At 47.9% G+C, this 16,868-nt stretch overlaps 1 protein-coding gene across 3 annotated transcripts in view; it reads right to left on the bottom strand.

Moving 5' to 3' along the window:
• Positions 1 to 421: 421 nt before the first annotated feature.
• Positions 422 to 16,868, bottom strand: part of pacs2 (phosphofurin acidic cluster sorting protein 2) — a 52,123-nt gene continuing 35,676 nt past the window's right edge. For 2 of the 3 annotated variants that reach the window (XM_079752689.1, XM_079752690.1), the window contains exons 11-25: positions 14,639 to 14,710; positions 14,071 to 14,195; positions 13,475 to 13,607; positions 12,799 to 12,903; positions 12,573 to 12,679; positions 11,604 to 11,758; positions 10,683 to 10,793; positions 9,799 to 9,907; positions 8,661 to 8,693; positions 6,212 to 6,254; positions 6,043 to 6,085; positions 5,028 to 5,166; positions 4,302 to 4,525; positions 3,422 to 3,535; positions 422 to 2,538 (exon numbers count right to left, since the gene is read on the bottom strand). In XM_079752689.1, the coding sequence (XP_079608815.1) occupies positions 2,420 to 2,538; positions 3,422 to 3,535; positions 4,302 to 4,525; positions 5,028 to 5,166; positions 6,043 to 6,085; positions 6,212 to 6,254; positions 8,661 to 8,693; positions 9,799 to 9,907; positions 10,683 to 10,793; positions 11,604 to 11,758; positions 12,573 to 12,679; positions 12,799 to 12,903; positions 13,475 to 13,607; positions 14,071 to 14,195; positions 14,639 to 14,710 (1,632 nt within the window). In that variant the 3' untranslated portion in view covers positions 422 to 2,419. Of the gene's footprint in view, positions 2,539 to 3,421; positions 3,536 to 4,301; positions 4,526 to 5,027; positions 5,167 to 6,042; positions 6,086 to 6,211; positions 6,255 to 7,356; positions 7,814 to 8,660; positions 8,694 to 9,798; positions 9,908 to 10,682; positions 10,794 to 11,603; positions 11,759 to 12,572; positions 12,680 to 12,798; positions 12,904 to 13,474; positions 13,608 to 14,070; positions 14,196 to 14,638; positions 14,711 to 16,868 lie in introns of those variants that run through there. The other variant, XM_079752691.1, reaches the window with a different exon arrangement.

Genomic DNA, 16,868 nt, shown 5'->3' with positions numbered 1-16,868 from the left:
GGGAGCTTCCTGCTCCGGTGCAACGTCGCTCTTTCTCCCCCTGGCTGTCACTCAGCGCCAGCCCTCTGACGCATGACCCCACTCTCGCTCAGCAAGGCCAATTAAGTCAATTATTCAACTGCATTTGGGGTTCATTTGTGTCTGTGTGTGTGCTTGTTTTGGTTTTGTGCCTGCAGGACACGTTTTTAGTTCTGGTTGAAACACTTTGTAAACTCTGTTTTGGGTTATTTAAAAAAAGGTGCTGCCTATCAAGTTATTCATCTTAACTCTGACTAATATGCAACAACTAAAATACCCCAAATCAAATAAAAGAGCCGATATGAATAGTGTGTATAGTAGTTTTATTACTCCCAATGTTGGGATTACAGTGGGAACGCGTAACAAGCCTTTTCAAGACAAATACAAAACAAAGGGGCTAAAATGTCGTCTAGAAATCAACAATGGGGGGTCTGTTGTTAATTCTGCTGCGCCCCACCTTCACGGTGTCGGCTCCTCCCTGCAGAGTAGACGTTCAGAAGCCCGACTCTCGACATGTTTTCTGATATGATGACAAAGCAGCGTCCGTCCACGACATCCAATCAAGTTTATTAGCAAACACCAGACTCAGCACCATAAGCCAAGGGCGGAGTTGATTTGTCAGAATTGGGAAATGTAGGCACTTATTAAAAAAAATTGGCAATGGATATAAATAAATGGCATTTAAACAAACGATACATTGTCAATATTAGTTGCGGGTTTTTTTAAACCGAGTACTCGTAAGTAAAAAGGGGGACAAAAATCTAAATCATGTTATAACACTGCTAAACTTTTTTAGAAACGCTAACACACGTCAACAGCTAACTTGATGCTTGTCCCATTGCTGCCATTGGAAGGCCTACCAACTTACTAATTATGGGTCGGTTGATTAAGATGTGTTTAGTATAGAACATTAAAGAGGGTGGGAAGGGGGGTTTGGGGGCGGTTATGGGGAGAGGGGAGGTCCATTAAGTAAAAACCCATCAAACTTATGACTCGTGTTCCGAGTGGCATATGGGGGGCCTATCGTACTCAGAGTGACCGGTCTACTGGCTCGTTTTCTGGATTGCATATCAACGTTGTTTTGTGCGGTTGGTAAGCTCGGATGGACTGACTACAGTGCGTTTAAATACTGGTCTAAAACTGGGACAAACGTTTCAAAAGTGCTTTACATTACAGTGCCCCCAGGGGGGCGGTATGTTCTCCTCTAGGGTCTGGGGGGGCGGGGTGGGCTGGAACACCGTGGGTGCGTCGAGAGAGGGAAGGGCTTGTGGAGAAGTCTAGGCCAAGTCTTACCTGGTGATAGACCGGAGTGTGTTGGGAAACGAGGGACAGTGCAGAGGTTCGGAAATAAACAGACATTCGTTAGAAAATACTCGTTGATTAAAAAAACCTGAAGCTTTGCCCTTTTTTCGTCAATATTTTTGCAGCTATAACAGTTCTATTAGTTCTCCATACCTCCTTTTTTAATTGAACTTAATTTAAATCTTGTGCTATCGGTTTGGTTGTCAGAAGAACAGTAGCCTTTTTTAACCGAAACATTGTCATTAAGATCATTGACACTCAAAATCGTTGAGACAAGGTGCATCTTGAAAAAACGAGGACAGTGTAGCTCAGAGAAGACAGGACGCTTGAACAAAGAAAGAAAACCACAGGTAAGGCAGGGCCTCCATCTTGACATTGTTCGTTATTGACCTTTCCACCGGGCGGCCATATTGGTACGCTGGGTGGGGGAGCCTTGTGGATATCTTTGGTGAAACCGTGACGACTCAACGGTAAAGGCTAAGTTCTTACTGCTACATGGGTGAGGGCGGAAATGGAACGCGGGTCTAAGAATGGTGTGAGTCGAGTTGTCATGGTTTCAAAAGATTCTAGAAGGTTTCCACCCCCCCCCCCCCCCCGAACAAAACACAACATGGCCGCTCTGTGAAAAAGCTCTATTGCACACTCCATACGTGTTCCAACGAACACACAGGGTCAAAGGTCTTGTTCTTTGTCTCAAAGCAGGAGGTTTGAGTCGTCGTTGACCCGAGCAAGATGACGACCAGCTCTTCACATCCGGACAGCCTCAGTGTCTCACAAACAGTATTGCAGTATTCAAAATCAAAAGCTCAATCATAACACCAAGCTGCGAGTGAAAAGAGGGAGAGGACAACACTACAACGTTAATACCCAAATCACGATGTCATGACAATTTTCACCAGTTTCAATAAAAACATCAGTTTTCAAAAAGGCGGGAAGGAACTCTCCTCAAGAGGCTCTGTTTGACGAGCGTCGTTTGTACGTACGTAACAAATATAATTAATTTAAAAAAGAACACGCAAACATTATGACGGGGGGTAGCAGGGGGGAGCATGGGATCGGGGTGTGTGTTTGTTTTCAGTCTTTTGGGGGCCGGGGGCCTCTAGTAGGGGCCCTTGGTGTGGCCAAAGATCCCGATGGGGAAGTGCTTGACGTGGGACGACCACTGGGCGGCGAGCTGGAAGAACTTGACGTCGTTCCACTCCACTCCGTCGATCAGCACTGCAGCGGGACGCAAGCCGACGCACACAAAACGTTATTTACAATCTACAGCCCGGTAGGCCAGAACAAGGCATGTTCCGAAGAACACAAGAGCGGGTCAGAAAACAGTTTGTTGGAATATAAATCTGTTTTGGTTTATTAGCTTGTTCCTGATGACAGGTGGCCAACTGTGTTGTTTAGCGGACTACCACCCCCATGTTATTAGAAAACAGGTACTTAATAAGTAGAGGGAGGGTCATCTTACAAGACTGGTCCTCAAACAGCAACATCATAAGTAGAGGGAGGGTTAATTAATGAGACTGGTCCTCAAACCGGAACATATTAAGTAGAGGGAGGGTTATGTAATGAGACTGGTCCTCAAACAGGAACATCATAAATAGAGGGAGGGTTGTGTAATGAGACTGGTCCTCAAACAGGAACATCATAAGTAGAGGGAGGGTTGTGTAATGAGACTGGTCCTCAAACAGGAACATCATAAATAGAGGGAGGGTTGTGTAATGAGACTGGTCCTCAAACAGGAACATCATAAATAGAGGGAGGGTTGTGTAATGAGACTGGTCCTCAAACAGGAACATCATAAGTAGAGGGAGGGTTGTGTAAAGAGACTGGTCCTCAAACAGGAACATCATAAATAGAGGGAGGGTTGTGTAAAGAGACTGGTCCTCAAACAGGAACATCATAAGTAGAGGGAGGGTTGTGTAAAGAGACTGGTCCTCAAACAGGAACATCACAAGTAGAGGGAGGGTTGTGTAATGAGACTGGTCCTCAAACAGGAAAATCATAAGTAGAGGGAGGGTTATGTTATGAGACTGGTGCTCAAACTGGAACATCATAAGTAGAGGGAGGGTATGAGGATGGTACATCATAAGTAGAGGGAGGGTACCTCTCAGCATAGTCTGCTGTTGCTTGGCAGTGCAGATGAGGCGGCTGATTCCCTCGATCAGCTGACTCTTGCTCTCCACCTCCTTATCTTTACTCTTCTTTGGTAGGAACATGACTGGAGGAGGGCAAAACAAACCTTTATTGTGGTAGGCTGGCATTGGTTTCACTTCCCATTGAAGTAATAACTAAATAGCTAAAATAGATAACTTTGTAAACTCTTTGAAAGCCATTCATAAGCCATTAAAACATATTTACAGGCTACAAAGGGAAAGGATAGTGTCGCGACTGCTGTGTTTTTGACTCCCAGGCAAAAAGGTTGTGGGTTCAATCCCCCAATGTCAGCACCCTAACCTGTAGGCATCCTTGATTAAGATTCCCCACTAACCCCTACCTGCTCCGTACTGACCTGTAACTGAACCACTGTCAAACCCCAACCTGCTTCTTACTGACCTGTATCTGAACTCACTGTCTAACCCCTACCTGCTCCTTACTGACCTGTATCTGAACCCACTGCCTAACCCTACCTGCTCCTTACTGACCTGTATCTGAACCCACTGTCTAACCCTAACTAGTCCTTACAGACCTGTATCTGAACCCACTGTCTAACCCTACCGGCTCCTTACTGAACTGCATCTCGAGTCCATCCAACCCCATTGGATGAAGCCGTCTCCTAAATAGCTGAGCTGGTGCCTTTGGATTAAACAATTGTCTAAAAGTTGGATTTGATTTTATCACTCACAGAAATGAATCAACGTACCAACATTTCATTAAACAAACGGGGTCAAGCCAGGGGTAGAGGAAAACACAACAAAACCTCCATTTTAAAAATCAACCCAAATGTTGAGAGGCCTCAAACCGCCGCGGAGCCGCTCCTGGCTCACCCTTCTTGTTCTTCTCCTTGGTGACCACGGTCATGGACATGGTGGGCAGCGAGGGGCTGCCCTCGGCGCCCCCCGGTGGCAGCCGGCTGACCTGCAGCGAGCGGAAGGTGCACTTCAGCGTGTTCTTGGCCGAGGCGTCGCGCTTCTCCACGTCCTTCTTGCGCTCGGCGGGCGCCACCCAGTAGTCCACCTGAAGCCCCATCAGCTCCCCGGGGCCGCCGCAGCTGGGAACGCACGCAGGCACGAACACGCACACACACGAACACGCACGCGCAGACACGCAAGCACACGAACACGCACACATGCGCAGGCAGGCATGCGCACATGCGTGCATGCACAACACACGTAAACACACAGCCGTTGAGTTTGTTTGCTAGCTTGCCTTTAATCTGTTTTAAACTGTAATCCGTTCACTTTCTTCTGCGTGTGGGCAGCAAACAGACCTCACACTTCAAAGGGGTTGATATTGTGCCACCAGGTGTGAGCGTGAATAGTCTTTACAAGCCGTTTGAAAATCTGCCTTTTCCTGTGCTTTAGTGACATCACAAGTGGGCGTGTCCCCCGAGGTGTACGCCACAGCGTTTCACACGCAAGACGTGGCAAAAGTACCTTTACATGAAGGTATATTGACGTTCATTCAGGATTGGACTACAACTCCCTGGCGTCCTCACAAAATGGCGGCGTGTGCCCCGACGGTGACGACCCCGGAGCGTTGTGGAGGTTTACCTGTACGCGCTGAAGCTGGTGTGGACGGAGGGCGAGGAGGGGGGCGGCGTGGGCGAGGCCTCCTTCAGGGAGGGGGACCCCTGAGGGGGGGTGGAGGACAGCATCGAGGAGCCCGGGGGGGCCGCGTCGTCAGAGTCACCTGGGGGGGGGGGGGGGGGGGGGCAAGCGTCAGCACACACAACACGCTCCGGGTCTGCACTAAGCCCTTACAAGGAGGCGACCCTATGCCCGCTCCTTCATGATGTGTACGCTGTGTCTGAACTGGCGTGTGTAGTGTAGTTACTGTAGTTCACTTTGGGTAAAAGCGAACTCTCATCATGTGATATATCTGAACTCTAGTCATGTGATATATCTGAGCTCTAGTCATGTGATATATCTGAACTCTAGTCATGTGATATAGCTGAACTCTAGTCATGTGATATATCTGAACTCTAGTCACGTGATGTACTCAAACTCTCATCATGTGATATATCTGAACTCTAGTCATTTGATATATCTGAGCTCTAGTCATGTGATATATCTGAACTCTAGTCATGTGATATATCCAAACTCTCGTCATGTGATATATCTGAACTCTAGTCATGTGATATATCTGAGCTCTAGTCATGTGATTTATCTGAACTCTAGTCACGTGATATACTCGAACTCTAGTCATGTGATATATCTGAGCTCTAGTCATGTGATTTATCTGAACTCTAGTCACGTGATATACTCGAACTCTAGTCATGTGATATACTCGAACTCTAGTCACGTGATATACTCGAACTCTAGTCATGTGATATATCCAAACTCTCATCATGTGATTTATCTGAACTATAGTCATGTGACATATCCAAACTCTCATCATGTGATATATCTGAACTCTATTCATGTGATATATCTGAACTCTAGTCATGTGATATATCCAAACTCTCATCATGTGATATATCCAAACTCTCATCATGTGATATATCTGAACTCTAGTCATGTGATTTATCCAAACTCTCATCATGTGATACATCTTCTTATATCTTGCCTGACGTAGCTGAAGCCTGCTCCACCATCCCGACCTTCACCATCTGAAGAGAACAGAAGATGAGGGTTACCAGCAGAACCAGGACAGGAACCGGCTTTCACTCATCTGCAGACAAACTGTAAACTGCAGACGCGCTGCCGGTTTAGAGAAGGCGTCAGCAGGGACTTACCCCGACGAAGGGGATGAACTTCTGGCAAGACTCCTCATCAGGGCTGGGAGGCAGAGTGGGATACCAGAGAGAAAGAGAGGGGGGGGGGGGGAGAGAGGAAGGGAAAGAGAGAACGAGATAAAGAGCAAGAGAGGAGAGAGAGAGCGAGAGAGCAGAGAGAGAGAGAGAGCAAGAGAGAGAGAACGAGAGAAAGAGCAAGAGAGAGGGTAGAGAAAGAGCAAGAGAGAGAGAGAGAGAGAGAGAGAGAGAGAGAGAGAGAGAGAGAGACAAGAGACAATGAAATATCAACATGCAGTCGACAGTAGGGCCGTTCTACGTGATTTGAGGAAGCGAAAAGGTGAAATCAAAAGAGCCAACAGCCCAGAAGCAGAAGCGCCCCGGAGTTTCAGCGGTACTTTACTACTTAACTATTCACCACCAGTTCATACAGTTAGTCCCCTCCATCGTCCCGACCACTAGGGTTAGTTATTTCCGGTGGATAGCAGGAAACTATGTAGTTTGCATACTACATGAGTCATCGACCAACCAGAAACTACACCCTCGTCGAAGCATGCTCTGCTGGAAGCCAGGCTAGGGAACCAGGACAGGGAGGAACCTTCCAGCGAGATCATGCTGTCATGATTCAGCAGAGAACAGCAGACATGCAAACCCCTTTCCCCCGGAGGAAAGACCACATCTTTCAGAGCAGGAGGAAAGATCTCGGGGTTTCCTTTGGGATCAGCCCAGCATATCAAGACCAGCAGCAGATTAATCAGGGCTTAGACGACGACAGACTGAGGTAAAATAATACGTTGAAACCAGGAAGTAGGCGGGGAAAGACTGAGGTAAAATAGGGTTGAACCACGAAGTAGACGGTGACAGAGTGAGGTAAAAGAATAGGTTGGGCCAGGAAGTAGACGGCGACAGACTGCGGTAAAATAATAGATTGAACCAGGAAGTAGATAGTGCCGACCGCCATCGCACAGGAAGAGCAGCAACCGAGTGATGGAGCTCCCACATGCACTACCTGTAGTAGCGGTAGTGCATGCCAGCTACAGCTAGCTAACGACAGTTAGCATGCTCACTAACGACAGTTAGCTACGGCTAGCTAACGACGGTTGAACTATTTTCCTGGGGCTGTCCAGAAAAATAACCAGTCGGTGCCAGGCAGCTAGCGGCTAGGCTAACCGCGCCGCTAATGCTACGTGAGAGGGTTGATGCTCTTGCCTTGAGGAGACCTGCCAGCGGCTCCCCAGCGAGGAAACAGAGAGACTACAGAGAAGGGAGAGAGGGGACAGGAGAGAGAGAGAGAGAGAGAGAGAGAGAGAGGGGAAGGAGAGAGAGAGAGAGAGAGGGGAAGGAGAAAGGAAAAGAAAAAGAGCGAGAGTCTACACAGCATCCCTCTCTCTCTCTCTCTCTCTCTCTCTCTCTCGCTCTCTCTCTCTCAACTACCACCAGAGCACAACACACTCCAACTGACAAACATTTAAACTCATCCACACAGACAAGCGTACATGGCCTGCCTTCAACTTGCCGCTCAAGGGGGGATGATCGTGAATAGATGTGTGAGGTCTTTTCTGCGGTACCTTTGATTCGAATGTCCGCTTAAAGGGTACCCAAGCACTAGAAATCAAACCACATCACCAAGTTAGCTTTTGTACGTTAAAGGTGACATATTATACCACCAGGTGTGATTTTCAAAACAGCTTGTTATGGCTTATCACACCCACACCTGGTGGTTTAATATGTCACCTTTAAGGGACATTACTAAACGTACGTCGTAATTAATATAAACAGTGATCTTATCAGTTTTTCGTAGATTTGCATCGTGATGTATTAGATGTAGACGCAAGCCAATAACAGACAGAAACTAGGGAGGGGACAGAGGACAAGAAGTAGAAGGGGTTGGACAGGAAGAGGCGGGGCCAAGAGGGACGAGAACACAGAGCTGACAGGAAACTGGCTTCATGCCACTTTAACAAGTTGATACCTGTCGGAAAAGTCAGCGAACGTTCACGATAATTCGTTACTCCTAACGAATATCGGAATGATACGATGCTTTTTGGCGCTTTGCTGCTACGACTTGCTCAGTTAAAGGCAGATCAAAGGAAATCTGAGATATTCCGATAACAATCTAGAGTCGGATATCGTTAAAATGTTCATACACTTAAGAGGTCAGTCTTTTCTGGCTCATTTTGAACGTAGCATAGTTATAGATTTGGTCCTAGCGGTCGTTTTTTTTTACGAAAATGTACGTTGCATTGTGATTTTTCGGTCAACAGTATTTTCTTTTGGGAGTTGGGGGCTTTTTGGTACTGGATACTAAACCAGACGGCCGTTAAAGTAGCAGGCAGCGGAAGAAACTGGAAGGAAGGCGGGTCGGAGGGTTGGAGACGAGGGGTCGTAGACACACAGAACCAAGCACAGGATCTCCAGCAAACACACACAGACTCAAGCGTAGCCACAATACCTTACTGCAAAATCAAAATGAAAGCTCTTTTTCCTTCAGAGATAGAAAGGACGAACAAAAAATAAACAGGACAGGGAAAAAAAACACATGTTATTCCCACACAGAGATGGAGACCAAGGTTTAATGACAACATGTAGATAAACACAGGATATATCCCTGAAACCAAACAGTAGTTAGGGTTATATTGTTATAGGGTTATTAGCTGGATGGAGTGTGTGTTCCAAAATTCCATATCGCAAGCTAGAATACATTGTTAAAAGCCCAATGCTCTCACCCTCACCTATGCTCTTCCTTTGCACATGTTGTTAAAGCAAACATGTTTTTAAATCACTAATTTAACAGTTACAACACTAATCTATCTGTTAAAACGGTAACCTATCTTCTCAACATGTTGTTAAAACACCAACCCAGAAATCAAAAATAGTGCTGGTTTACAGAACAATAAGTCCACCTGCACCCACACGAAACTCCCAGTTCCCATACAAACATAAAACCTGTGTGTGTGTGAGAGAGAGAGAGAGAGAGAGAGAGAGAGAGAGAGAGAGAGAGAGAGAGAGAGAGAGAGAGAGAGAGAGAGAGAGGGAGAGAGAGAGAGAGAGAGAGAGAGAGAGAGAGAGAGTGTGTGTGTGTGTGTGTGTGTGTGTGTGTGTTTAAAGAGGAACCGTCGACACGCGGCCATCTTCCAGTACCAGAGAGTACCACCTCGCACGCCTTCTGGGAAACAACCCCCGCCTCATTGGTCCTTTTTAGACCAATGGGGAACGTGAATCCCCGACCAACTGTCCCATTAAGATTTACATTAACATTGAGGTCATTTAGCAGACGCTTTTTATCCAAAGCGACTTACAATTAGTACATTAGTCAGAAGAAAGAGAAACAGTATATCGCTTTCCATTCCCATTCCCCATTTACAACAAAGATAGCTAGGATAAGACGCTACACAATGCTAAGTAGTATTTTTCAGTACTGCAGGTTTTTCACGTGAAGCTGAGTTGACGTTGCGGACCGCGGCGGTTGTTTCTAGAAACGCGCATGTGAAGCGGTGCTCTCTGACGTCAGGAAGGAGCGGGGCGCGACCGGGGCCCCTGGGGGCCACTAGGCGCCCCTCTGGGGGGGGGGAGGCCGGGAGCAGACCTACCTCTTCTGTTTGTAGGTCAGCATGGCCTCTGCGATGGGGAGCTGGTGGGCCCCGTTGGCCCCCAGCATGTACTGTGTTACTCTGGCAACCACGTCCGGGCTCTCCTGCGCTGTTGGGGACACAGGAAGTGGGGTTCACGGTCGGCCTGGCAACACGACACGGAACCAACCGATGGATGCGTCCGTCCGTGCTTCCGTCCGTCCGTGGTCACTCTGTCGTTTCTTTGAACCAGGGGCTCAATCTTACACGTTGCGACTTTAATTGATTGACTTTTGAATGTTTTAATGATTAACTAATATTTCAAGCAGACACCAGTTTTAATCACAAGCTAGCTTAAAGACCTATAAAATCAGTGTTTTTCAGTTTTTTTTCTGAATTTCCTCAACAGTTTATCCCCCGACTCATAATAGTCTTGGTATCACTCTGCTCTGAATAGCAGAGCATTGGTAAGGGTCGATTTTTTTAGTTTTTAAAAGGACTTGGCCGTCTTATATAGCCTCTTTGGCATGTTTCTCAAAATCGTGACGGTGTAACGATTTGACGAAACCCTCTCCAAAAAAAATCGAAAAATGAGTTATTTATTCATGCCTTGTCGTCTGTAAGGATACCAAAATAATCTGGCCTACTTTTTATAATTGTTATTTTTGATCAATTTCTGCCAAATCATGGAAAATGTTGAAAAAAATTGTGTTTCTGCAATGTTCCACGTTTTACAGTTCATTCCATTTCTAGTACCAAACTCCAGGATTTCCGTCTGCGGTTTTCGCATTGCGGAAATCACAGGGCTTTACTAGCTCTGTTTGTGATAAAAGCAGGTCTCTGTTTCAACGAGAGCCCAGGTTCTGTTCCCTACTGGCCCCTGAGGGCCGGCGGCCGCATCCTACCCACGACGGGGGCCTCGGCTTTGTGGAAGAGCTCCCTCCAGGCTGCGTCCTGGAACAGGCTGTTGTAGCGGTAGTCGATGGAGCCCAGGTACTTGGAAACCGGGTGGGCGCCTGGGCAACACAGAGGAAGAGGAGGAGGAGGAGGAGGAGGAACGTTAGGGCGGGAGAGAGAGGCGCTAGGGAGACAGAAGCCTAACGTAAGACCTCCGATGAGACCTTGGTTTGGTAACCTCCGGCTCAGTGATGTGTTCGCTGTTTGGAAATGGTGGTAAATGGACTGCATTTATACCGCGCTTCTAACCAGATGCCAAGCGCTTTACAATATGGCCTAACGCTCACCCATTCATGCACACAATCACACACCGACGGCGTTGTCAAGGGCTTTGTGTATTGCTCAGCGACACCTCGACACTCCGGGTATCGAACCGGGGATCGTACTAGCAACCTTCCGTTATCCAGCCAACCCGCTCTACCTCCTGAGCCACATGCCGTTTGTATACCAGTCTGGCTCCCTAACCCTAGTGTGTCTCACTCCTAGCTCACTCCTACTCATCGCAGAACGGGTTCCTTCTCAAGGTTCCTGTTCTCCTCCGCTGGGGTTTCTGAGGAGTTCCCTCCTGGCTATGATGTGTTTTACTGATATTTTACGTAACCAGGTTTGTTTCGTTGAAAGACAGACCTGGACCGACCAAAAGTGGTACACAGGGGGGCATTTAAAGACACACAACAGTACAATAAGTACATTGAAACACAAAAGCCAGGGCCTTCTCAATCGCCACACCCTCTCTCTGGAACTCCCTCCCAAACCGATATTTTACTTCTAAACGTTCTCGTTAAATTATTTTATTTTGCGTTCACTCTGTCAAGCGTCTTTGAGTATTTAGAGCAGCGCCGTATCATTTGAATGGGGATGCTACGCACCGAGGGGGATGATGAGGAAGCGCATGTATCCCAGCCAATCAGGGGTCTTGTGGGTCAGGTGGTCCACGAAGAGGCGGAGCACGGCGCTGAGGTAATGCTGGGGGCCCGCCACCGCCACCTTCATGGGCACCGGGGTCTGGGAGTTACAGTTACAGCTGGGGACAGAGACACACTGTTACACTGGGAGTTACAGTTACAGCTGGGGACAGAGACACACTGTTACACTGGGAGTTACAGTTACAGCTGGGGACAGAGACACACTGGGAGTTACAGTTACAGCTGGGGACAGAGACACACTGTTACACTGGGAGTTACAGTTACAGCTGGGGACAGAGACACACTGTTACACTGGGAGTTACAGTTACAGCTGGGGGCAGAGACACACTGGGAGTTACAGTTACAGCTGGGGACAGAGACACACTGTTACACTGGGAGTTGCAGTTACAGCTGGGGACAGAGACACACTGGGAGTCACAGTTACAGCTGGGGACAGAGACACACTGGGAGTTACAGTTACAGCTGGGGGCAGGGAAACTACAGCCATTGTAGGGTTGCTCGGTTATGGAAAAAATCATAATCACGATTATTTTGGTCAATATTGAAATTGCGATTATTCAAACGATTATTTTATTTTTTTGATCATTTGACGCTGAAATCGAAATAGAGAACGAATTTCGATTAAATCGCCCAGCCCTAAGCCATTGTACACAGGAAAAAGAGAAACAGAAAGAGTGACGGACAAAACGACAGAGAGAGACAGAGAGGGAGAGGGAGGAGAGAGAAAAAGAGAGAGAGACAGATGGGAAAAGTGAGAGACAGAGAGAGAGAGAGAGAGAGAGAGAGAGAGAGAGAGAAAAACAGAAACAGAAAGAGAGATGGACTCAAAGTCAGAGAGAGGGAGAGAGAGACAGACAGACACAGAGAGACACAGACAGAGAGACACACAAAGAGAGGGAGAGGGCTACTTACAATCTCTGGATGCGGGACACGATGGTGTTGAAGGCGGCCTGGATGTCGGCCGTGGTGCAGGTGCAGACCACGGGGAGCTGGTGGTTCTGGAGCACGTCCGCCAGGTACTGGGAGACGAGGAGAGACAGAGCACACGGCCGTGCGTTAAGAGCCTGTCAGGAGTCAAAGAGCTCACCTGATGCTGCGTGTGGACGCCCGGGCCGAAACCCCGGGGGGCCCCGCCCACCTGGCCCTGCCAATCGGAGGTGTTGACCAGGATGATGCTGTCGGGCAGGTGCTCGTCCGACACCAGGATGTGGTTCAACTGGTCGTACACCGTCTTCCTGGGGATCTGTGTGGAGCGAAACAAACGCACCCAGACTCATCAGCCTCCGTCATCTAAAAAATAGTACTTTCGATCGTGTAGCATCTTATCCTAGCTATCCTTGTTTTATACGGGAAGCGGGTTAACCTAACAATTGTTGGTGCTTGCGCGAACAATTCGCACCAGTTAAAATGTTTTCACTTTTTCCGCAAATTTCGCTGGATGCTTGGTCGTGGCAGCCAATCAGCGTTCACTCCCTGAAGTCCGGAGTGAACCGCAGCATGTAGGAGAAAGTGATTGATGTTCACAAGAGAGACCCTCCTTCCCCCATCATCCTCCAAAACCCTATCCTAAAATCAAACCAGTTAACTTGCGCGAGCCGAACCGCGCGAACACGCAGAGCGAATATTCGCTTTGCTCTTAGGGTGAACGCACAGTGAAGGGAAAATAGGTGATTTTCCAAGGATTTGGTCAGGTTTTCACCTGAATTGAAACCTATATGCTGTATTGACCATGTTTCAGCAGACCAGGTTGTGGCAACACCAATGCAGTTTGGTCCTTAATAAAAGTGTGATGGCCTGCAGTGCCGCCCTCCCACCTGCAGGTGGCATCGTGTGTCCAGGGCGCGCTCGTTGTCCAGGCTGTTGGCTCTCTCGTTCTGAGGTCTGCTGGGCTGCCGCTCCTTCAGGGACGTGCTGCGGCCCCGACGCCCTGCCAACTTGGGCTCCTGCCTGCAAGGAAAGGAGGAGGGGTTAGACAGTGAATTCAGATTCATGGCATCGTGGGGCAGGTAGGGGTTCGACAGTGAATGCAGATTCATGGCATCGTGGGGCAGGTAGGGGTTCGACAGTGAATCCAGATTCATGTCATTGGAGCTGTTGTATTAACAGTATGTATGTCATTATGTGCGTGTAGATGTCTCAGGCACCAATGTGAGCCATCAGAAATCAAGTGCAGTGTCCTTCGTCTCACCACCAGAGGGGGACATTCCTCAGTGTTTGTTTTAATGTTTGGGTCGTCCGGTTAATTTATTATATCCCATTGTGGAATACAGGGCCATAAACTACCATTTGAATACACACTACCAGAAAAAACGGTATAAAGTTATGTTTAGTTTATTAATTGTTAGTTTGTCTTGGTGATCAACAGTCCCATAAGTTACGTGTCAAGAGCTTCTCCAAAGTGTGTATTTACCTGTTGGATGAAATGATGAGAGACTCTGTTTTCGTCATCTTGCCAATAGGAGGCAGTCTCTCCAGAAACATGTCCATGTTGTCCATCTCTAGCTCGGTGGTGGGGGTCACAACGCCTGGCTGCTCCTGGACGATGACGCCCCCATCCCAAAGAGAAAGATCAGTGAGCATTTATCACGTTGTGGAATCTGTTAAATCACACACATTTCCTGGGGCCAAAACGGAACAGTTCCATCTCTGACCCCTAGAGGGCAGAAAAGGACTGCTCACCGACTACTTGCTTTGCATTTCCTCATCACACAAATTCTATCTACCAATCTTCCAGGATTTGAATTCAGCAAATTTGGATTTAGATGCACGGCAACAACAACACAGGATTCACCACTACACACGATGGAGGAATTAGACACATTAGTGAGTTTACTAGTGTTAGTAAAATGAGTGGCCGGAAACAATACATTATTATCAGCAAGTAAGTGAGAGATTGATACGGCTAAAGTTAAAACTAGCTCTTGACGATCCCTACCACAGTACAGCTTAACAACGCACAACCACAGGGAAGTACTCACAAAAGACACGGTATCAGACACACTGTCGGCCGGGAACTTAGCCCCAACCCCCCGCATAGTCTCTGGCTCCACCTGGGGGGGGGGGGAGGCCAGCGGTTAGTCTAGTGGATGAGGTTCAGGGTTCGATTCCCAATCTCTGCAGTCTCCCCGTAGGCATCCCTGAGCGAGACCATGGAGCATAGAGCATAATGACATGAATCTGAATTCACTGTCTAACCCCTACCTGCTCCATAATGACATTAATCCGAATTCACTGTCTAACCCTTACCTGCTCCATAATGACATGAATCTGAATTCACTGTCTAACCCCTACCTGCTCCATAATGACATTAATCTGAATTCACTGTCTAACCCCTACCTGCTCCATAATGACATGAATCTGAATTCACTGTCTAACCCCTACCTGCTACATAATGACATGAATCTGAATTCACTGTCTAACCCCTACCTGCTCCATAATGACATGAATCCGAATTCACTGTCTAACCCTTACCTGCTCCGTAAATAACATGAATCTGAATTCACTGTCTAACCCCTACCTGCTCCATAATGACATGAATCTGAATTCACTGTCTAACCCCTACCTGCTACATAATGACATGAATCTGAATTCACTGTCTAACCCCTACCTGCTCCATAATGACATGAATCTGAATTCACTGTCTAACCCCTACCTGCTCCACAATGACATGAATCTGAATTCACTGTCTAACCCCTACCTGCTCCATAATGACATGAATCTGAATTCACTGTCTAACCCCTACCTGCTACATAATGACATGAATCTGAATTCACTGTCTAACCCCTACCTGCTCTTGAACGACATGAATCTGAATTCCCTGTCCGACCCCTACTTCCAGCTTAATAACATGAATCTTTTTCACTGTCTCACCCCTAACTGTTCCTCTGTCTCCTCCTCCTTAATGTTCAATCTGAATTCACTGTCATCAGTTTTATCCAAAGCATCTTAATACAAAGTAATAGTGAGTAGCAGTCATGGTTAATTAGTATTCTCCAAGTGGATTGAAGGTCTTCCTCCAGAGGAAAAGGGAGATTAGCAGTCATCATTTGACTCGGCTCTCCGGTGCCTTAATGATGACTCGCTGTTTGTCCTCCAGGTGATTATCACCTGGCTGTCTCTGGGGATGACCCCTGCTGACTGGGGGTGTGGAGACGCTGTACCTATGGGTCAAGTGTTTACCGCCACATCCCAGCAGCCACTCTGTCTGCACTCGGTCTAATGTGTTTACCCCTTCCACAAATCTTGCTTTTGCATCACGTGCGTTTTTGAGGGCAGAACTCGGCCAGCCTTGTAAACTTTCCACTAGATCACTGAAAGTCAACGTAAAGGACGGCCATGTCAACAAGGGATTTGAGCACCGTCATGAGGTCTGTACCTCGACTCTTGTTGACACAGTTCTGTTAATGTCTTTTAAACACCGGCGGGTTAAGTCCGGACCCCGGCGGTACAAAGGGATGAGGGTAAGAGTGGTCTCGGCCGCTGACTCCCTGCTGTGAGCCGGATTAAAATCATCCCTGTGTTCTGACAAAAGGTAACTCGGGTTTAAACCCGCGGTGCGTTTGGCGTCCACCCGGTCAACCACGTGTTCCCGTTCGCTGCAAGGTCTCCTGGATAACCTGCCGCGACCTGTGGCCCTCGCAGGAGAACTGACACACAAACACACCAATAAAAGGATCAATAATCGACTTGATTACTGCCATCTGATTATTGGCCTATTTGATGACTGCTTATTTGAATAGATATCGCATATTCTGCCTCCCCCTCTGGATAAATACTACAACTCTGTAGAGCGAGCGGTGGAGGAAATTCATTTATGAGGGGTAAATAAGGGTTGCCGTGGCAACAGAGCATCCCTCCCCCTCCTCCTCCCCCTCCTCCTCCTCCTCCTCCTCCTCCACCTCCACCTCCACCTCCACCTCCCCCCAGGGGGGACGGAGGCGCCAGAGTCTGCTCCCCCGTCGGCCCGCATTGTCTGATACTCCTCCCCAGGGAGGAGGTGCACCCCGCCCCACCTCCTCCTGCTCCCACCCCCACCTCCGCCTGCTCCTCCCGAGTGGAGCCAGCAGCAGGCTCACAGGCTGGTGGTGCAGGGCTCGGGGTTGGGTGGTGCTATAGAGCTACAGAGGTGTTGAATAGTGTTTACCAGCAGCGTTGAGCAGTGCTGAATGGGGATTAATAATGCAGGGTGTAAAGAAAAAAGTGTCATGT

The sequence above is a fragment of the Pollachius pollachius genome, assembly GCF_949987615.1.
Source record: "Pollachius pollachius genome assembly, chromosome: 15".
Taxonomy (NCBI): domain Eukaryota; kingdom Metazoa; phylum Chordata; class Actinopteri; order Gadiformes; family Gadidae; genus Pollachius; species Pollachius pollachius.
The sequence above is the reverse complement of the archived record's forward strand: the minus strand, read 5'-3'. Positions and strand labels throughout refer to the sequence as shown.